The sequence below is a fragment of the Rhopalosiphum maidis genome, chromosome 3, assembly GCF_003676215.2.
Source record: "Rhopalosiphum maidis isolate BTI-1 chromosome 3, ASM367621v3, whole genome shotgun sequence".
Classification (NCBI taxonomy): domain Eukaryota; kingdom Metazoa; phylum Arthropoda; class Insecta; order Hemiptera; family Aphididae; genus Rhopalosiphum; species Rhopalosiphum maidis.
The window spans coordinates 41,424,612-41,448,050 of record NC_040879.1 but is presented as its reverse complement, the minus strand read 5'-3'; the positions used below and the strand labels follow the sequence as shown (position 1 = coordinate 41,448,050).

The 23,439-nt window shown below is 24.3% G+C and overlaps 1 protein-coding gene across 1 annotated transcript; it reads left to right on the top strand.

Annotated features, from left to right (window-relative positions):
• Positions 1 to 1,943: 1,943 nt before the first annotated feature.
• Positions 1,944 to 17,474, top strand: LOC113555832 (putative uncharacterized protein DDB_G0290521). The gene is made up of 7 exons (XM_026960392.1): positions 1,944 to 1,950; positions 6,414 to 6,536; positions 9,582 to 10,525; positions 10,608 to 10,637; positions 13,001 to 13,190; positions 16,948 to 17,043; positions 17,410 to 17,474. Exons 1-6 carry the CDS (start codon positions 1,944 to 1,946, stop codon positions 17,010 to 17,012), a joined length of 1,359 nt encoding a protein of 452 aa, XP_026816193.1. The 3' UTR covers positions 17,013 to 17,043; positions 17,410 to 17,474.
• Positions 17,475 to 23,439: the final 5,965 nt, after the last annotated feature.

Genomic DNA, 23,439 nt, shown 5'->3' with positions numbered 1-23,439 from the left:
GTAACCCATGAACATTGATTCTTCTCCTTGTAAGAAGTCCAGAGATTCAGCAAGAGGGGTCATTACTTCACAATATTCTTGAATTAATTGTATTTCACAAAAATCCATTATATTGTTCATTAGAGTTTATCAAAATATTTTGTATTTGTAATAAGCTATCATAAGTACAGTTCTATCTTGTTTTGTTTGGAGTTTTTAAATAAACTTCAAGTGCATTATAAATTTTTTCTGCAACTAAATTTGACATATTTTGTTTTGTCCATAACGAAGAACACTTGCCCAGTGCTTTCCTATAACAATTTTTAAAAGTAGTGTCTGAACTCTGTACCATTTTGTCAACATCATTTTTAGCTATCAAGTCTAGTGTATGACTAGCACATCTAAAATGTAGAGGCAATTGAATAAATGAGTTTTTTTGTTCATAAGTATTGTTTTCTAAAATATCAAACAAATTTATAATCTCAATATCTTCATTTTTATTTTTGTCATCATCTTCCTCTCCGTTTGAATTGCTTATAGGCCTAGATGCACCAAACTCACAAATGATGGTTTATCAACTATAGTTAAAGGCTGGGTTTCACTAATAACAAATTTTATCACAAGTTCATCTGAATTTTTTTTGTTTACTTTATAATACTTATTAGGATTATTCCCATAGTTGTCAATAGTAGTTTGTATAGATTCTTTTTTTATATTTTCTGATGGATCAATCTCTAATTTCCTCTTTTTAATAAATGCATTTTTTTTTACCTTCATTTAGAGCATTTTCAAAAGCAACCATTTTGAATGGATAAACTTTCTAAAAAATACTACAAAAATTATTTGAATACATATTAGTCATTAGGTATATTTAATAGATTTATGTACTATCTTATTATTTTTTATTATATAGTTATTTTAATTTTTTTATGTATTTTTTTTTAGTAATTACTTATGTTCTTATATAGTAATAAAGTACTTAAAAATTCAATTAATTAATATTATAATAAAATATTATGAAGTATAACGTATCATTATTAATTAATGTAATCTATATAATACCATTAATACCTATATATTTTGTAAAAATTAATATTCTCTCAGCCTTTATTTCTTTAATAGTTTATGCATTAATTAATTTGATTAAATTATAAATATTTATTTTATTAATAAAATTAATAATTTAAAAAAACCTTAATAATAGGTACCATAAGGTTTTTAACTTAAACAATACAATTTAAAAAAATTAAATTGTTATTTGTTCTTCAAAATGATGTCAACCATTTTTATAATTTTTTTAAACTTAATTTAGATTAATTATTTTTATTACTTTATATGAGTTATTTCTATTTTAAATAATATATAGTTATAATATATAATACATTGGTATATGGTTTAATAACAATTTTATAATCATTTTGAAAATATTTACCATGTTAATACTAATTGCCTATGATTTAGATAATTAGAATATTTACATTAAAGTGAGTGAGTATCACTTTTTAGTTAATTTAATATTTACCATAACATGACGTTTGAGATTGGGCGGTGTATTTTGAGCTGTACTTATTTCCTTTTCTAGGGGACCACACAGAACACATTTTGCAATTATATTGTTTCCCTTTTTTTCTATAAAAAAAAATAATATATAAAAAACGATTCTAAACCACTCCAAGGCAAACATTCCACTGAGAAAAAAAAACAAAATATTACATCTATAACCAACCAATATTTTAGTTTTATAGACTTAAATTTCTTTTAAAACTTATTACATAAATAAATACTTACAACATATTTTAGTAGAACTCACCATTTGCTATAGGATCTGATGTAAAATCTGTTGATGTAGTATTACTACTACTTTTGGAGCTAATCACCAATTCCAAAGATTGTTCAGACACATCTAAATCATCTAATGAATCTAAAACTGTCATTTGACAGTCTTTACCAGAAAAATCATTATCATGGCTGGTATGACTCTTAGGCGTTTAACAAATTTTTCGAGAATATATTTTAACCTTCTATTTCCAAATCCAGACGACATCATAATTTTTAAAATGCACACACTGAAAAAAAATAACAATGTCGTATATTTTATTCACTTAATTATTAATTATTTTAATATGTTTCAATGTAGTACAAAGTTCTACATGATAATTATAATTTAGGCTTTAGGTAAATGTGATGATACTAATTTAAATTTATAATTAGTGCTAGGACTCAAATATTTATATTACTTACACGTTTTTTTCTATTAATCCAATTTAATTCTGACCTATATAGAACTTAGATACAATTTTGATTCATTTTCTACTAAATCAAAATACTATTTTATTTATTCAATGATTTTTGTTTTTAAAATGCACATTTAAATATTGTCAATACATTTTTTAAAAACTTTTTCACGTATTTTTCATAAAATATAAAATATAAATTGTATATCTATATATTTAAGTATATATATTTATATAATAATATTTAAAAATGAATAAATAATAATTGATAATTTTTAAATTTTTAATACATATACCTAACATATTTGATTGCATATTTTGTAAATTTTTAGTTCATAAATGCATACAATATATTAAAGTAATTTTAAATTCATAAACATCCAAGCCAAAATAGGCAATTAGTAATTATTAATCATTAATCAATAAACTTTTTAACTAATAAATTATAACAATAATTAAACAACACTTACTTTATTCACTTAATATATCGGGCTGGTCACTGGTGTTCGTAAAATACTTGCATCTGACAACTTGCATCACGCATAATAACGCTAAAATAACGCAATGTCTATACTAAGTACACTGTATGGTCTACATACTACATAAAAAAAACTATTACGTAATAATCATTCGGAAAACACCAAAATCTATTTAAATCTTTAACCGATAATATTATTATGACGATAATATCTAACCGGTATCAATCAACCATACGATAATACATTAATACGATAAAAATCATAAATATATATATATTATATACGTAATAACATTTATAGCCAATCGATTCATTTCTATATCCCACATTCCTGGTATTCTTACAATCCGATACATAAATATTAGCTTTGTTACTGCAGTGTGTAGGAGTTGGGATTCATGTTATTACTCATTAATCGTGTAAATAAACTTAAATTACCTTCTTAGTAGTTAGTTGTTAACGCGTAAATAAAAAGAAAAAGAAAATTAAAAGTTTGTTTTTTAAAATTTCAAGAGGAACTGTGATTTTTGTTCACGTTCCTCAATATAAAGAATTCGTTCTATTCTTTTCCCTTTATTTTTAAAAGAAACAGTTCCAAGCTTCGTTCCTACAAAAAGAACTCGTTCCAAGAATCCGTTCCAAAAGGAACGGAAAATATTTTTCTACATGATATAATCAAAAATAGCTTAATAAACTTTTTACCCTTTTGTCTCTTTTATTCTTTGAGTAATTTCCATATTAAACATTTTACATATCGTAGTTACACGAAGTTAGTAGTCTTATCATACTACATATGAATAACATAGATGAATGCAGAATGATTAGACTATTTTACTTTCTTATAATATTATATTTATACAAGTATATAATCACAGAGCATAGATACATATTAATTTATTATATACTTAATTAATATTATTATATATTAATATATTATGTCATGTATTTATTTTATATATCTGTATAAATAACATGAATATTGCTTAAACTTTAATATAATTTTCAAACAAATATTTCATAGATTCACATAATAAATAGATACAAGACAATTAAATATATTGATAATAAATAATAATAAAATATTTAATATAATATTCTATCAGACATTAGTTTTAAATGCAAAATGTAATGTTTTTTTTTTACAGAATCAAATAAATGAATCAAGCAACGTTTTATTTATGTAATAACTTTAGTCCACCACTCTTTTTACATAATACATAATACAATGAAACCTCTAAATATCGGACACCCTCGGTCGCTGAAATTGTGTGAACTATTTGGAGGTGTCCGGTATTTACAAGGAGAAATATAATATTAGAGAAATAAAAAATTGATTTATTTATTTAGTTATTTATACATGTACATAATAAATTTAATTTATTTTTATGTATTTTTAAAAATGCGAAGGTAAAAAGATATAAAAAATTTATAATATAAAAATTAAAACTAACATATAGATATTAAAAAAATCAGATACTTTAGATTGCATCGTATTTTGACACGAAGTCATTTCGTATGTATGTAAATGCATTTTATAATTCCACAAATTTACGATAGAAATGATTGAATCAAAAGTTAAAATGCCATAAAAGTCTCCGTTATTTAGAGTGTCCGGTATTTAGAGGTTTTTCTATAAAAAAGTAGTGAACATTTCCCCATTCCCCAAAAAATGTCTGCTATTTAAGGGTGTCCGATATTTAGAGGTGTCCGTTAAGGGAGGTTTCACTATATATTAAAATGATAATATCACCTTAAAAAATTTTTTAATGTTTATTATTTTTGTAAATAATATTAACAAATGAGTAATAAAGTTAGGTAAATTAAGAGGATTTATTTTGAATATAATCTCAATTTATACAGGACATATTTGAAGAGTAACTTATAACTTTCATTATTTTTTTGAAAATTTGAAAATTGAAAAATTTATTTTTAGTTATTCAAATTTAAAAATGTTTTTTTTTTTAAAATTAATGGCAGTATAAACAATGAACTAGTTTTAGTATAATTTACATAATTAAACTCAAATATTATCATTGTACGAAATAATTATCTTACCCGAAAATAACACGATTCTTCGCAATTATCATATATTCAAATAATACTGGTAATAATTATATAATTTAATATAAACAAATACTAATTATAATGGTTTTAAAATTAATAAAATTAAAAGATTTAAATAAACAAATACCCACCTAAATAAATTAAATACAGTTGACTCGGTACGAAGTTGGCGGGACTTCGAATTACTGAGTTATGAAAAATTTTTGTTTTTGTATTATAATTATTAAATATTTTAATAAATTAGGCTGTATTACAGCTATTTATTGTTTTTAAAATGTAAATACAAAATTATTATTATTATTAAATATATTAAAAATTGTTATTTTAAAAAATTATTATTTTTTAAAGAAATTAGAAATTATTATCTAAAATAATAAGTTAAATTTATACACAACTATATAGTAAATTACTAATGAAAAGATAATAAAAAATACATTTGGTAAATATACTTCAAATTTTCTAAGTATTGAACGAATGAAATTTCGAATTGTTAATTGTCATGTATTAGTGGTTAGTTTTTCCAAAATTTAATTTCGAATTACCATTTGTACTTAAATGAATCGTTTGTATTCGAATTACCGCGAGATTTTCAAGAATTACTGAAAGCTTCGATTTATCAAGACTCAGAGTCGATTTTACCGTAATGAACTCGTATAATTAGAGAACACTGCTAAATAAATATTGTACCTGTCATTTTTTATGTTTTGAAAAAAAAATGATTTCTTGTCAAACGGTAAAAATTAAAGATATTAAAAAAAATTATATTTATAATTATAATTATGTGTGATTAAATAATTAAAATAAATATATTATCATCGAGGTGGAGCCGAGGACTAAAACATATTGCTATAATATATTATATTACAGTAGTCACTCGATAATTCGAATTCAAAATTTAGAGTACCAAGTGTTTAGTTTGATTTATGTAAATTTTCGAATTATGATGGGGGTTCGAATTATTGAGTATAATACAGTAATTGACTATTTAGTCAACATCGAATAACTGTCAATCGTTGTTAATATAGATACATATTAGTAGAATAAATAAACGATAGCATAAAACGAATTTCAATATTTTGAATTCATCATCTAATTTAAAATACAATAACATACGCATTGGTTTCAAGACCCGTGAATAATATTTTTAAACGATAAAAAATAACTAAAACCGTTACTCTCATTTAAATATTTAATTTTGTCAAAATTTGAACTTAAGTGTCTATTAAAAAAATTGTAGGACTAAGAAATTTTTATATTTTTAAGGTTAGGTTATAACTACTTATGAGGAATTTTATATTAAATTTCAAGTTTTTTGACCAAGCAAAATTTTCATAGAAAAAAACATTTTTATATCTATATCTCTCAAAAAGGGTCAACATATTTTTAATATTGTTCCCAAACTTATTCCAAAATTTAAAATTTACTTGATAAATACATAAGTAAGTAGATAAATGAAACAATTTAAATAAACGGACTTTAATCTATATACCTGTTATACTATCAAAATGTAATGGTAGGTATATATTTATGGAGTTTTATAAAGTTGAGCTATTTTATATAAGCCTTTCAACCAAATCTTATAAAACTAATTAAACCATGTATTTAATTTGGTAATAAACTTAAAATTATTCAAAATTTTCTACATTTAAATGTTTCAGACGTGCAGAGCCATATAATTTTAGATAAAATAATAGATTGTTTTCTGACACCTGTAAAGAATGATGATGATGATGATGATGATGCGCTATCAGATGGAGAAATACCTGACCAAAAATCTCAAGGTAATTATGTATAAAAATTAATAATGTATATATAAATAGCAATAAAAAGGATTCAATTGCATAGGTATTGTTTCCAAAATAGTTAAAAATGTTTTAAGTACCTCAGTATTACTATTACCCATTATTAAGAATATTAGGATAAAAGTATGCACAGAGTCAATGGAAGTAAACATAAAATATTTCATTAAGTATATTTAATTTATTAAATAATAATATAAATATGGTCGTATACGGCCATATCTGTAGAGGGGGAGAGCTTTTTAAGACGTGAATTTATCACGTAACATTTATAACATTTATATAACATTTATTTATTCCAATATTTGTATATTCAGTGTGAATACTAAATAGTTAATGGAATTGTGTGGAGTCGTCAGTGATATAAGCAATTACTAATAATATTTTATACCTACCTTTATCGCAAAACGTTATAAGCTATGTACAGAAGCTAATTATAATTGTTTTTTCTTATTTATCAAACTCACAAATGATATAATAATTATCTTTATCGTGATCATCATCCAACATAAAAAAAAATCAAAAATATATACATATTTACACTTGTATAAATTATACAAAAATATTTAAATAATTTGTTGTAATTACTAAATAAATATTATCGACTATTAAGTTTTAATAATATGAACTTAGAAGTCAATGAGCAGCCGCTGGCCGACCATATAGTCTGAGTGTTGTACCAACGCAGTGAGGTAATGTAATTAAGTCAATTAAAGCTACTATAATTATTGATTGGTTGTGCAATACATTTTAAAATCGCTTATTTGACAGACATGACAATAGCACTACCATTTACCCCTTGCCATTGCCTGTTTACAAGTTCCATTTTAACAATGATATCTAAATTCTTAATTCCAGGTGTAATGAAATCGTTATGCTACTATATATTAGAATATCTTCCTAATTGTCTATATAAAAAAATGTAGATAAGTAATTGTTTAAAATGTTATCTATTGTGCATTATAAGCTACTATCGGCAATTAAACATGGATGATGGAACGACTTTAAATGTTGCATCAGCTTGAAATTATGTACCTTACTTTAACATTAACCCCATAGATAACTTATGGACAAGAAAACATAATATGAGACTTCCAATTTTCATCAACAAAATAAAGTTCTAAAAAAATACAGTTCCAAGACAAAATATAGCCCTCCCTCCCAATTGTTGGGAACATTTATAGAATCGGTTTTCAAACTTTTTAAAGCAATGCCCTCTATTTAAGAATCCCGTAATTTTGTGTATGGGAGGTGTTGAAGTGTAAAATTAAAAAAAATAAATGAAACAATGAAGTATAAATTAAAAATTATAACGCTTGAAATATGTTTTGTATCGAAAAAATCTTAATCAAAAAACTATAAAAAATAACTAATTGTTGCTAATTAATAATTATACATCAGTAAGATAGCTGTACTCAGTGATTTTAATAGATCAGAGTTTTTAAAAAAACTAAATTTTTAAGTTCTTGAAATTTTTTGTATTACTTAAGGAGTTTTCTGTGGAGATACAAACTTCTGTTTTTCTAAGAGAACCCTCCTTTTATACATTAAAATTCAAAGTTACAGTTTTTATGTAATTTAATTTTGTGTACTAAGGTCTATTTATAGGTTATGGCTATTTGAAATTTTAGTAATTTATACAAATTTATAAATATTTATAATTATAAAAATGGTCAAATTATAATAAATACCATATTTGATATTACATAATATATTTTATATTTTTATAAAATCATTTTTAAGGACTATTGTCTTTATTAACTGAAATACTACTCATTTAATTTTTAAATTAGGTAAATACATCAACATTAAAAAAAATCAAATAACTTGCAGTAAAAAAAGAGAAAACAGAAGTTTGTATTGCCATAGGATATTTTTTACGTCTTAGGTAGTACAAAAAATTTCAAGAATTTGGAAATATGATCTTAAAGTATATTTAAAAAAAATCAAAATTTAAATATTTTCATCATTAAATAAAAATATGGAGGAGAATATGCTTGGTGAATCAACCTATATTATATTATATTTATATACATACCTATATATTTCCCTCTCCCTATCACTAAAAACAAATTTAACGTCCTCTCATTACCATAAGCAGTGTTTTGGTTTATAGAATAGAACAGCGTGCAATAGAATTTTACAATTCATTAACCACAATTCAACTCTGTTAAACATTTTGTTTTTGTTCATTAATTATGTGCTGTAATACTAAATATTTCTTATTTTTGACTTAACACTTAAGAAGTTTTTAATAAATAAAGTTTTTAACTCGGACAGTCCGTTTTAGATTTAGTAACCTGTAGTTTCAAACTTATTTTCGAGACTTCTTTGGTTTTCAATGTTACTTGACTATAGTTTTTTGATAAATATCGATATCTATCTACGTAAACTTTTTTTAAATCGAACTTTCATCTTAAATTAGAATTAACATAAAATTTTATTGTGTATTATTGATAATTTGTTTAGAAGAACGAATGCACGTGTCTTATTTTTTTAAATCTAAAAGAGTTTTTATATAACCATATTTTTACAGAAAAAATAATTATGATCGAAAATTGATTTAGAAGTTAATACTTGTTTCTTTTAACATAGTCAATAAAAAATTTTTTTATGAAAAAATGTTAATTATTTATTTTTTAATTTTTAACAGTGTAATTTTCTTGATTAGATACATGAATTTAATTTTAGAACATAAATTGAATTTATAAATATAATTTTCTAAAAGATGATTTATTTTATATTGAAGAATAAGAGATAACAAAAATGTAATACTACATTATTTTAAACTTATTAAACAACAGAAAGTTCTTTGATATTTTTTAATTATTTCCGGTAAAATTTATATTAATATAAGAAATTAATTCAAAAGTCATCTTAAATTATAAATAAATCTACTATTTTTAAATCATAATTACATGAAATTCTATTATTTAATATTAGTTTTAATAAATGTGTTATAATCAAATCTAGTTTTATCTTATATTTGTTTTGCTTTTATGAAAATCTAATTAAATTTTTTTTTAGAAAACATAGTATTATCAGTTCCTCATGAGAGGCCTAGAACGCCTAACCGTCAGTTGTTGATTACTCCAAATGAATGCGCTATAGAAAAATCACAAAATCGATCAAGATCTCCTTCTCAAGTACAAATGGCATCATCTGAAATCGAGCAACAGTCGGACATTAAAATTCATTACCAATCTGAAACAATCTGTCAGCCACAATCTAGAAATCCGATTAGATCTCCGTCTAATTCTCCTACTCCAATACAATTTAGACAATTTAAAAGGTCTCCGTCTAATTCTCCTATTCCAGTACAATCTAGACAATTTGAAAAGTCTCCCTCTAATCCTCCTACTCCAACACAATTTAGACAATTTAAAAGGTCTCCGTCTAATACTCCTATTCCAGTACAATCTAGACAATTTAACAATTCTACAATTAATCTTCATGCTTCAGTACAATCTAAACATTTAAATTGGTCTCCTTCTAATTCTCATAATCCGACACAGTATACAGTAAGCAATAGGTCGCGATCTAAATCTCAAGATCAACAACAATTTACTACTAGAAGTATGCATTCCTCTGAGACAAGACATCGGCCAAAGTATAGAAATCATAGTAGGTCTCCGCTTCGTTTTCGAACTCAACATGGGCGTGGAAAAAGATCGCGTTCTAGATCATACAATGAACAAAAATTTGATTCTAAAAGTACGAGTTCGTATACAAAGAAACAATCTAGAATGAGAAAAATGTCACGATCCAAATCACCAAATCGGAAAGAAAATGTAACTAAAAATCAGTCTTTTCCTAAATCAAATATAGAACTTCCATCTAGATCTTCAACACAAGTAAATGACAATAGAGATTATCATAAAACTTCACGCAATATATCTCGGAGAACGGAAAAACCAGTGACAAGGAAAACTCCAAAACCAGTGACAAAGAAAACTCCAAAACCCAAAAAGGTAAATTTAGATTTTTTGAATATACCTAGTTTTAATTAATATAATTATTTATACAATTTAATTGTGACCATTTTGATAACAGCCTGCATCTGGTACTTCAAAATTTAAAAAGGTAAATTTATACTAATTATTTTTTATTTAAGTACATGTCTAATTTGAATTATACCTAAACAGTGAAAACGCATTAAACATATTAGTAGAAATTAATAAAATAATTTTAAAAGTATTATTTTGGATTAAAGTTGATATTACCCATCGGATAATGTTCTTATTCAAGAAAACTAGGGCACAACTAGAATACATTTTTTTTAAATTTTAAATCCATGTTGATTAAATAATAAACAAAAACATTATCTACCTTATAAGAGCAAAACTTGGGTTGAAGGTAAAAAGCAACAATTTACTTACAAATAATAATTAAATTAAATTAAAAAATAAATAAAGTGTACATAATAATTGCTTGTAAACCAGTTATTAATTGTAATCACTAAATAAAACATCGTTGATATATTTTTTGATATTTATATTATCATTAGAAATAATATTTTTTACATATATTGGCAAAGAGTTAAAATTTACCGGACCCAAATAATTAATAAACTTTTGACCAAAATTTGTATTAGTATAATTTACTTTAACATTACATAGATACATAGTCTATCTTCACCGATTGACTTGTCATTCTGTTAGATAAAGAAAAAGCTAGATTTTTTATAAACAAACATTATAGCTTAATGTTTCGTTTTTGTTTTTTCATTATTTATAGTTCTTCAATTTTTTATATTTTTACTTATCCATAAAATGGCAGTTTTTAAAAAAAAAAATAGTAAATCTACAGGTAGTACATTAAATAATTAAAAGTTTTGACTTGTTGAACCTTCAAGAATAGGTTTCTGCAAACATATTCGTATAAATGATATATACAATAACATATAACAAATAACAAATAACATAATAACATATTGAAAAATATACTGATATTGATATTAAAAATAAGTACATTTTTATATTGAAATGCGTTGATATAAAAAAATCGATTATCTACCAATATTCGTTGTCATATACTCATATCTATCTTATGTTCACTACAACCAACAAATGGTAATGATTCTTAAATGTAGTGTCGCTTATTCTTTTTTTTTTAATTGTATTTTACTACTTTTTTTCATCTAAATAGCAAGATACGTATTTATAATTATAATTCCTTGGTGTCAAACAAAAAGAAGTCTTTAGACTACTAAGATTATATCGGCTTAAAGTAAATAATGCAATAAGACTAATAAATATTAAAATTAAAAATACATGTGATATCACTGCAACAATAATAAATTATTAAATTTATATAGTAATATCAAAATTTTACGAGAAGAAATTTATAAAAAAGCATAATATTACGTAAAACCACCTAAATGTTATGATACCTACGAGTGTCGAGTACACATAAGCATAGAACAGTTATTTAAACACTAAAAAATCTGTAACTTTTCATGATTTTGAAATATGCAAATTATTAAATATTTATTTCAAAAATTCAAAATAATATAACTATTTTGTATACTTGTATTATGCATAATTTACTCGCTACGCAAGTGATCTAGGGGTCTGGCGGATGTCATCCGAAACCGACGGCAATTAAACATGGCAACTGTTTTTTTTTTCGGAAAATTTTTCAATTGTATTGTTGGAGTTATCATGTTTTTCCACGGTGAGAATAAATATAAGCAGTTAGATTTTTGAATAAATTCGTCAAATTTACGAGAACTTGCAATTAATTTTTTATTTATAACATTTCTAAAATATTCAATTTTTTTAACTAAGGATTGAAAAATGTATAGGTTCTTTCATTCTCTCACAAAAAATTGGAAAATATATATTATGCCTACATTTGTCATTTTTAATAAGTTCATTATTTAAACGAACAATAATAAATTTAGTTATTTTATGTGGAATTTAAAAATATTATTTGTGGGCACTTAGAAGTTTTACGTATATATTTAAATTTTATTATAAACAATAACATTTTATAAAATATTTCGGTTAATTTTAAGCGATTGCCTATTTATAATTTTTAGTGTATCTATTACTAATTGTAAAATAAATTACTAAAATAATTAATATAGCAATATATTTATATAATAATAGGATGAGACTGTCTCCGTTCAGAATCGTTTATCATATGCAATGTTTTATCATTAAATTCAATTTTAATACATCCATTGTAGTAACTTATTCATCAATAACGAGTTACACTTGTGAGTTGACTCTTACTGTATATCTGTATAGCAGAATGAGTTTCCCGTTATAAATAATTTTTTTTTTAATATTATTAACATTTTAAAGTTCTTAAGGGGACGTGATATCAACAATGTACCTATATTCCCTGTCTTACTTTCCCATAGCATTTCAAAGTTTACAATCAGTTCCAATTTTGTATAATTTTCCCCTTTTTTTAAATTCCACTTATTTTTTTCTTAGAATCCAGAGATTAATGCTGGTATGATGATGCCACCACCTCCACAAGATCCATATAAAGTACCAAGACCATATTACCACAATCCACTCAATGCTCCAGCGATGTACTACCCGCCACCAACACCTAGGCCTCGATTAATGCGACCACCATATTTTATACCACCACGACCTCGTATACCGTTTCCACCAGCATGTAAGTCTTTAAAAGTTTTCATACAATATATATATTATAATATACTTTATATAAATTTACAGTAAGATAATAAATATGTTAAGTAATTGGTCGAAAAATTTGTGTGCTGGAGAAAAATAGAATAAATTAAGAGGGTGTCAGCGCACTGTTTGTTTTCTCTCTCTAACCCACGCGCAACATAGACAAAACGCATTTACGCAGTATGAGTAGAATACGCTCAATTTTGGTTACGGAGTAAATAAACCTATTATAAAAAATTTTGATAATATTTCTGAGTACAAGACGATGAGTATTTTCCATTATTCTCAATACAACGTTAATTATGTCGTTTAGAAATAGATATAAATTACAACATTTTTAAATAACCTTTAACTTTTCAAAATTTTAATTTTTTTAAAAAAAATTATCGTGTTATACTCAGAAATATTATCAAAATTTAATTTTATAATAGGTATATTTACTCTAGAACCAAAATTGAGCGAGTTCTACTTAGACTGCGTAAATGCGTTTTGTCTATGTTGCGCGTGGGCTAGAGAGAGAAAACAAACAGTGCGCTAACATTCTCTTAACACTTTAACAGTGTATAATATAATTCTATAGAATTAAAAAGTAACTATTACTTCTCTTTAGAACCCGGATTAAAATGTCCTAAAAATGATCGAAGAATGCTCTAACAAATTTCAAATCAACGCAATAATGCCCTTAAAAAATACATTAATATAATATGGCTTCAGACTCTCAGTCTCTCAGTTTCAACATTGTTAGAATATAATAGCCGATATCTTGTATATATGATAGAACTTAGTGAACTAAGCTTATTTTTCTGAAAACTGAAAATATATTTAACATATATTTTTATTAATAATTTAATATATAATATATATATATGTAACAGTTATGTATGTCGGTTTCGAATAATTCGTCATAGTTCACCTAATTTATATGTTTTTAATCTATCTACTTATATTTTATTTTATTTATACGATATACGCAAAAATTTAATAAGTACTTGTAATGTATAGATTATAGAGCCATAAACAAAGTCATTAAAGACTATTTGTATCTTAATATTATAGATCGATAGCTTTGATTTATATTTTACAGTTTAGTTATACTAAAAATAAATCACTAAACCAACATTACCTATACTACCTATTGGCTATTACCTACCTATTAATTTTCAATAATTATGTTTTATCACCTTATTCCACCTCTTATAAATTTAAAATGTTATAAAGGTATTCGGCCTTTTTAAGGAGATATTATTGAAATACATAATATATAGGTATCTATAATCTATATATTATCATAATAGGTTATCATTTGCGCATCGTCTGTTTACCTGTATCAAAAACCTATGGAACTTCGATTGTGCATCAGTAGCCAATTATTATTGTTTGCACATTATCCGTTTTACTTGTACCAAATAATCATACATCAATATTTTGAATCTGAATAATAGAAGGGTATAAAAATAATTTTTAGTTGAAAATGCAATAGTTGTCATAAATCATATGTAATAAATATATACATTTAATTAAAAATAAATTAGATTAATTCAATTAAATTGTAATCATAATTTTATAAACGCACAATATGTTAATATGGTAATTACAGTAATAGTTATAGTTGTACGTATCGACAAGTCTGTTCTACTTTCCAGATTGATATTCTTAAGCGAAATGTGATAAAAATCGATTGGTCATCCATACGGTTGTAGGATACTTTGTACGGTCACCTAGAAAAAATAAAACCACGGACAGTTTGTACCATTTTAGGTAGTAACAACAGTCAATATGGCGGACAGCGTATTGTTATAAATAGAAAAAACATATACATATCACATAATTCATTATTTCAAAACACAATTAATTAACAGACATAAATAATAATAATAACTGATAGTAAATTCGTGCTATGTAGGTACAGGTTTCGTCAATTATCAAAACATTTATTGTCAATTATAATTTATAAGTTATAATGTATAAATTTAAAAATTAAAATTATTGCAAATTGTTTAAAGTAATTGTATATTTGTTATTATTTTATTTGCGTGCTGTGTATAGTAAAGAGCGATTGTGAACTCTCCTGATAGTAAACTCTCTCGGGTCTACTAATTAAATTTTAAAAATGTCGTCTTGAGCTATAATTATAGTCAAAATACAAATAAAATAAAAAAACCATAATATAAATAGAATATACATTTAAATGTCATTTAAAAAATGTCAATTCTATAATAATATTAATATAAATCAATGCCTTTAATTACTATGAGCATATTATAGTCAAAATAAAACATAAAATCAAAATAAATGCAAAATAAGTTATAAAATAAAAACATTTAAATTTAATTTTCATGATATTGTGAACATACAGATTTCAAAAAATTTAAGATATCTATTTTTTGGTCTTTACAGTGTATTTTTTTATATGATATGGTTTTTTCTTTACTTTTGGTATGACTGTTTTTACTTATTTTATTTTGTGTATTATAACTTTAAATTTTTATGTACGCTTCAGTTTGAAAATCTGATTTACTAATTCATAGTGTAGCTATAATATTTAAACAACTCAGGAAAATTCACACATTTCTTACAGATAACCATAATAATGTTGACCCTGGAAAGTTTACCATCACCTTTCGTGAATTGTTTTTATGTAGGTATTTTGGTTTTGGTTTTTATATTTTTATTTAAATTACTAGCACATCCATTCAATTGCAAAGATCGTGAAACCCTTTAAGAACTAGGATTAGCCGATCCAATCAACTTATTGAATGAACTGTTCCATTCTTCGCTAAAATTATTTGTCCTATGTGAATTATTAATCATTTAGTGTCTACAATCTCAAATTTGAAGAGGGAATCTAGGTGTTCTATTCTTCCGCTAAGGCGCTAATATATGTTAAATCAAAATAAGGTATTAATGGAAATTGTTCTAGAGTAAAAGTTAAATAGGTACTTACATAATTATTATTTCTTCAATTGGCAAAAACGCTAAATATGTCATAATTTTACATTGCTTTGCAATTTGTTTGTTATCATTATACAATTTGGAAAATTCTAAACATTTTTGGATTTAGTTTATTAGTTTGGTTTTGGTTCATAGTGTATTTTAGAGTGTGTATAGGTTATGTTGTACTGTGGCACCAAACTCATGTCTCATATTGATCGTGATCACAATTTGCGATCTATTGTCTTGCACAATTTAATTTTTATCAATTTTATCTTATCTTGTAAAATATAATTCCTGGTTTATTTATACCGTACAAAGTGTTCTCGATTGATTTTTACCAATTTATTATCACCGTACAAAGTTTCCACGGTATGCTACTTAAACAATAGATAGTAAAAAACTACAAAGTGTCCATCTGTACACTTTAGTTGTTAATTCCATCGTGTAATTGCTAATTATATATATACAACATTTTAAAATTGTATATTATAAAAGTAAATTTGGAGATGTATGAATTTTAAGATCAAAGTTGGAAAACAACTTACACATTTGAGAATACACTTTTTTTAGTTCTAATGGTAAATTATATTGATAAGCAAATAATATAAGACCTATTAAACGGCCGATGTGCAAACAATGTATATAACGTAAAAATCGAAAGATACGTAACTATGTTACAAGAAAAGGTCAAAATTAACAATAGTAATGCGCAAATGACAATCGGCAATATTTAACAAATCTATTATAGAAAATAAAATTATTTTTAAAGATTTTCAAACGTGAAAATGTTATTAATTTTACAGATCCAAGAATGTTTAGACTACCTTGGCCGCCTATGAATCCTATGATGCACAATGAAGAAATTTAGAGAAACTATACCCACTAAACATTTTAAATCGGTATGATTTATAATTTACTGTCATGATGATAATTTTAATTTTATATATTCATGCTATTAATATAATATCATGTATTATGAATAGTTAACATAATTCATAGATAATCACTCTCTTCAGTTTAATATTCATCTGATAAACATTTTATGATTTTGCATCTTAAAAATAATACTAAGTAATATTTAACAATATAACTGAATATGAAAAAGTATATAATTATTATAATCAAATTCAATTATTTAATAATTAATATTTATATATTGAGAAAGTCTCGAAAAATAATGAAATAAATATATAACAAGGTAAACAGAAATAGAATTCCATTTACCTATGTATGTTTTTTTACCTATTACTGCATCTCCATTTTAGGTCGAGACAGTTGTCTAACTGAAAAGCCTTTAACTTCACGGCCATCATAAATACAATATATTATTAAATTAGTTTATTATTTATTATATTCATTATGGATTATTAACATTTAATATTAACCTATCATATTTTAAGCCTAAGTATACATACCGAGTGTTCAATAAGTTTGAATTTTGCTCTTAATTATTTTACCCATATTTTAATACATACATAAAGCAATAACATCTAGCATTGATGTACGTTTGTAATGTAAAATATTTAAATTTAATAATCTCATTTATTAATAATTATATCATATTATTATCTTTTATCAGTTTCAATCAGTCAAATGATCATTTCTAAACTTGTTGAACACCACGTGTATTAAGATAACGATTTATTAATAATAAATATGGGTGAACAATGTAACTTAACTCTAAATTTGAGTTAAAATTAGTGTTTTTAGAATTTTTATTGGTATTTAGCTAGCTTAGTATATATAAATAGCCCATTTTATAAAAATTTCAATTTATTGAAAAGTAAATACATATTGAACTTCGAACATTTTTATATAAATTGTCGAATTTTATAATATGAATTATAAATTTAATTTACGTTATTATAGAACTATTTTATAATATACTTATTTAAAATTAAAACTGTAAATTAAGTCGTTTTATTTTAATTTATAAAATGAATAATCCTCGATAGGTAAGATAAAATAAAATATTAATAAGTTATTTTAAAATTACTTTAAATTATATACTACATTAATTATATATTTTTTAATATTAGAAAATATTTTGTATATTTAAGATTAATAATATTTAATATATTTTTGCTTTTTACATGGAACATGTTTTATGATGATTAATCTCTTTAAAAACCATAGATTTAAATTATGAACAAGAAAAAATGTACAATTCTAAGTATGTGAAGTTAATAAAAGTTAATCATTATACCAACTTAAATTTAATTTATTAAAAAAAAAACGCTTTTCTATATTTATAATTGTTCACACGTGAGATACCTTTGTAAAATATATTTCAAATATAAATTGTGAAAGTAAAAAACATGTTTTATGTATGATCATTTTTCACTAATTGTGGTTGTATTTGTATTTTGTATATGTAACATGTGTGTATTATTTTTTCGATTTTTTAAAAATGTTCTTACATTTTTACTAACGAATATTTACATTATTTCGTATTTTTATATTTACCTATTTATAAACATATTAATTTTATTATCATTTTCTGTGGGAAATAAGTTCATTCTGTCTTAAATCGTAATATAAAACATTGTAATCAATAAAAAAAAATAAGTAATTGATTTTTAAATTTTTAGTACCACCATTCACCATACTATACACTATTAATTATTATCATTATTATTATTAAAAATTATATAATCATGCAATTTATTACCTACAAAAATGGCTGGTTATTTCCGTTCGTTCATTTGTTTTTATATTCAATATATTTTTTTTTTTTTAAATGATAAAAATTAAAAAAAAAAATTAATTGAAAAAAAGTTGTTTGGGTAAATATTTGGGTACTTTTTTTTTATAAAAATGCTAACATAAATGTTTAAATAACATTTATAACATAAGAACCGAAGCCCTGAGTAATAATAACCAATGTTATTATTATTATTTCTTTTTAAGATTTTGTTTAGTAGTTTTAATTGTAGCACACCCATTTTTAGTAAAAAACAAATTAAAAGAAAAATTCAGCTAATATTATGGTAATCTTAATGTTATTAATTAATACGTGACCATACTATGTAATATTTTATAATATATGTATAATATATAACCTACCAATCTGTGTATCTTTACGTATATTTTGGAGTGTTATTTATGTCAGTTGTTAATCCCGATTAATCACAAATAAATGCATATTTCGGTATAAAATGCACGTTTAAATATTTGTATATTCGTGTAATGTCTACCTTTATTTATTATTCAAAAAATTATTATACAAAAAGTAAAAATATTACTTGTGCCTATAACAAGTGTCACGGGTAGGTAATTGATTGATGGTAAGCTATTCTAAAAGTAGGTACCGTTAAATTGGTTAACTTGGAACAAAAACAGATTGTTTTATGTTCCCCAACATCATGCTATCATATTAAATCATATAACTGTGAGTGATAATTGCCGCAATTCACTATTTTGTCATACATACTTTTGGTTACATTGACGCTGTATACTATATTACTGTAGATTGATTTTCCATAGTTCTACCTTATATTATTATACTTATTAGTGGGACTCAAAAGTTATAGGCATACTTTTCTCTATTTATAGGCAACACCATGATAGAAATTAAATTATAAGATTGTAATATAAGAATTAAATCCACAAATATTGAATCAACTTCACTTAAAAATTTAGAAAACCGGACGTAATTCATGTAGTCGTTTAAATAAAGCTGGACGCAATTCATGTGTAGCTGATGTAGTATGTAGATTGTAGATAATATATTATAAATTATCATATCTTATCATAATATAATATTAGGTATGTGATCACAAGTCTAAGTAATAAACACTTGTGAGTGACCTTAAATTAGGTTATATTAGGACCTTATATTCATTTGAATCAAAATTATGAATTGTTGGTTTATCAAGTTTTAAAAACATTTTTAAATTTTTATTTGTGAAATCCCAATGTTGCACTTCATTGTTAAACATTTTATGGTAACTAAAGTTATAGTCATGATTTATAAATTATAAAAAAAATTTTTTTCTTGCACAATGTTGAGCTAAACATTTTTTCCATATTAAATCATTGACACCACTTAATGAACACTGTAGAACGAAATGCGTGAAAATTTACTGAGAAATGTATAGCACAGTGAAAAATACTTTATGTTATTCTGATCGATCATAATATACGATATATCTATCAAATCAGGTGTTGGGTTTTCAAAACAGTTACTGTTCAGGTGTTGGGTTTTCAAAGCAGTAAGTGTTATAAATAGGGCTGGGAATTGTTTGGCGACAACCGGACATGGTCGTTTATTCAATTTAATCATACTAACACGCTATAATAATATTATCTTTTGTATTAGGTGTGTGAATTATGATAATACTTTATCGTTAGTAGCAGACATAATGTTTATGGACGCAATTCAGTCATGACTCATGACTATTATGGTGAGTAAGAAGAATAACATGGTTGAATTACGTTCCCAAAATGAGACGAAAGTTACCTGTTGAATTTACTACCTGTAAAATATATCTTTTTGGGGACGCAAGTAGCTTTTAATCACCCAATTATACCTTGGGACATTTGTGGTCGACCAAAAATTTGATTTCATTACATTCTCTGGCCTAGGATTTCACCTATGATCGAATTTCAGAACTATAGATTTTTGGTGTGTCCTATACTCATATATGGACTCAAGACGGAATTAAAGGTTTTGCCGCTCATAGGCTATAATATATAGCTGAACACGAATTGCGTCCCGAAATAAAAAAAAATCAATAAGTTGGTAAACGAATGTTATCCGACTTTATCTAAATGACTAGACAAGTGGTTCCCAACCTTTTTAAAACAATCATTCTCTAGTTGCATCCAAAGACCGCACAATTTTGATTTTGACCCTAAAAAGGTCGATGGACAAAAATCGCACAGCTTATCGGTCATTTTATAACAAATTACCGCATATTTAGAGTGGGTTAAAACTGCACACTATTTTTAGTGAAAATAGTGAAAAGATAAGATTATAAGATAAATACTATACAATAATCAAGTCTTTAGTTGCCACTTAAGTTGACTATTTATTTTCAGGAGCATTTGTTTCAATTTTTGGAAAAAATTTTATGTGATGGAGATCGTATGAAATTTTTAAATTTAAATTTTTTTTTTAAATTTAAATTTTAAATTTTTGGTGAAAAAAAAATTAGTGAAATATTCTAGTATGAGAATAATGAGAATAAATATTTAATTATACATATGTGTTTTTTGACCTTTTTGAGGTAAAATATTTAAAATATTTGAATATTTTTAAGAATTTAATGTATAAGAGCTATTTCTTCATACCGATATTTTACTCCAAAAAGGCATTGTGGTATTTATTAATATGTTATATTGTATTAAAAGTGGACCAAATTTAATTTTAATTTTATTTTATATAATTTTTAAAGGACTAGGCTCAATTAAAAATGAAGAGCACAACAACAATTGTTCATATTTAAAGATAAATGTTATATATAAATAAATATAACATATTAATAAAGTACATATAAAATAGTTATAAGATATTAAAAAAAAATTAATTATAATAAGCTTTGAATAAGTGAAAGTTCAGTGAGACGCTAAAAAAATCAATATTTAATTCATTAATAAATTGCATTATTCTGTTACTGGGATAGTTTTTGGCGTAGTTTGTTATTTCCATATTCATTCAAAATGTATTTTTAGTTCGAGTACTATGCGTAGGAACTTAAAAGGAGAAAAGGTACAATAAATTAGGACAATCAATTATTCCAGAAAAAAGTTTATACGCAAAGTATAAATCTAATCGTAATCGACGACGTTGCAGTATTTCAAGGTTAAGAATAGCCAAGAGAGGAGAGTATGAAGAGTGGGATCCCTAGGAATAGAGCATTTGTATGAAAGGAAGCGTAAAAATTTTTCCTGTATTTTTTCCAATTTCAATTTATAGCTTATTTGGTATGGTGACTGTATAATTGAGCTATATTCACAGATAGAACGTATTAAAAAATTTAAATATTAATTCTAATGACATAAGTAAAGTATCATTTTAAAACATTTGGTTATTGGTTTGTTGTTATTTATCGCAGATGTTTCCGCACATCGTGCTTATATGTATATACATAACTTCTTATAAAGTTAAATTCGGATACAGATTCTAGTGTTCATTCACGAACTAACTACGAATACATACTATATTACGTATGCATTAACTATGCCTGCAATTTAATTTGAATACTTAATATTGATATTTTTGTTTTATAGTATCATAAATCATAATGCATTCAAATTATTTGTGTATATAATTTTAAAATAATATTTTAACGTCTAATAATCTATTGTGTTACATCATAAGAAATATGCTATCGCCTAAACAGTCTAGGCCAGTGATAGGCAACCTTTTTGGACTCTTGGGTTATATTCACGAATTAAAAAGTTCACGGGCCGGATAAAAGTTACATTTTACTTTCTTAAATTATTTACTATGAAAAAAAAACTACTGTCTAAAATTTTGAAATTTATTATGAAATGAATAAAAAAAAATTTTGTTGTTTTAAAATTTAAAGCGGGCCGTACACAAAAGCAGCGCGGGCCGCCGGTTGCAGACCACTTATCTGGGCAATAATGGCCTTGGATGGACTGACTGTGTATCGCTTACGCGCGAGCACACATTCAAACGTTGAATTTTATTATAATATAGATAAAATTATATCTAATGAGTTTGCTTTCTGTAATCTGACCTTTGACTACTGACTCATCATATGTGATTAACAACACTGAAACAGATCTGTACGTTTTAATATTATTGATCTAGTGTATAGACGGCTTTTAGATTATATTTTATAAATATCAAATCTTTATCAGTTTAAAATAATTTTATATTTCATGAAGAAGTCAATTATGTACGTATTATAGTGGTATAACAAATTAAAAATTATAAGTATTTGATTTGTGTTAACATTTTTTTTTAATGCACTATTAAAAAATTACTAACTTTTTCGCATTAAATTTCAGAACCCGATGAATCTACTTGTTTTTGTACTTATAACGTTTTATCAATGTAAAACTAGTATATATATATATAATGAAGGGGGGCTTGTATTTATAAATTTCATAGAACACAATTTTTCAAATATTTATATTATTATTAATCCATTGCAATAATAATATTAATAATATTATAATATTTAAAGTTTAATTTTATTAATAATAGGAACTTATTAAAAATATTATTTTGCTAATATACAATCAAATATTTTTTTCTCAAACATTTATATTATATTTTTGTTATACAATACGACAATCTATTATTTTAATTCATCACA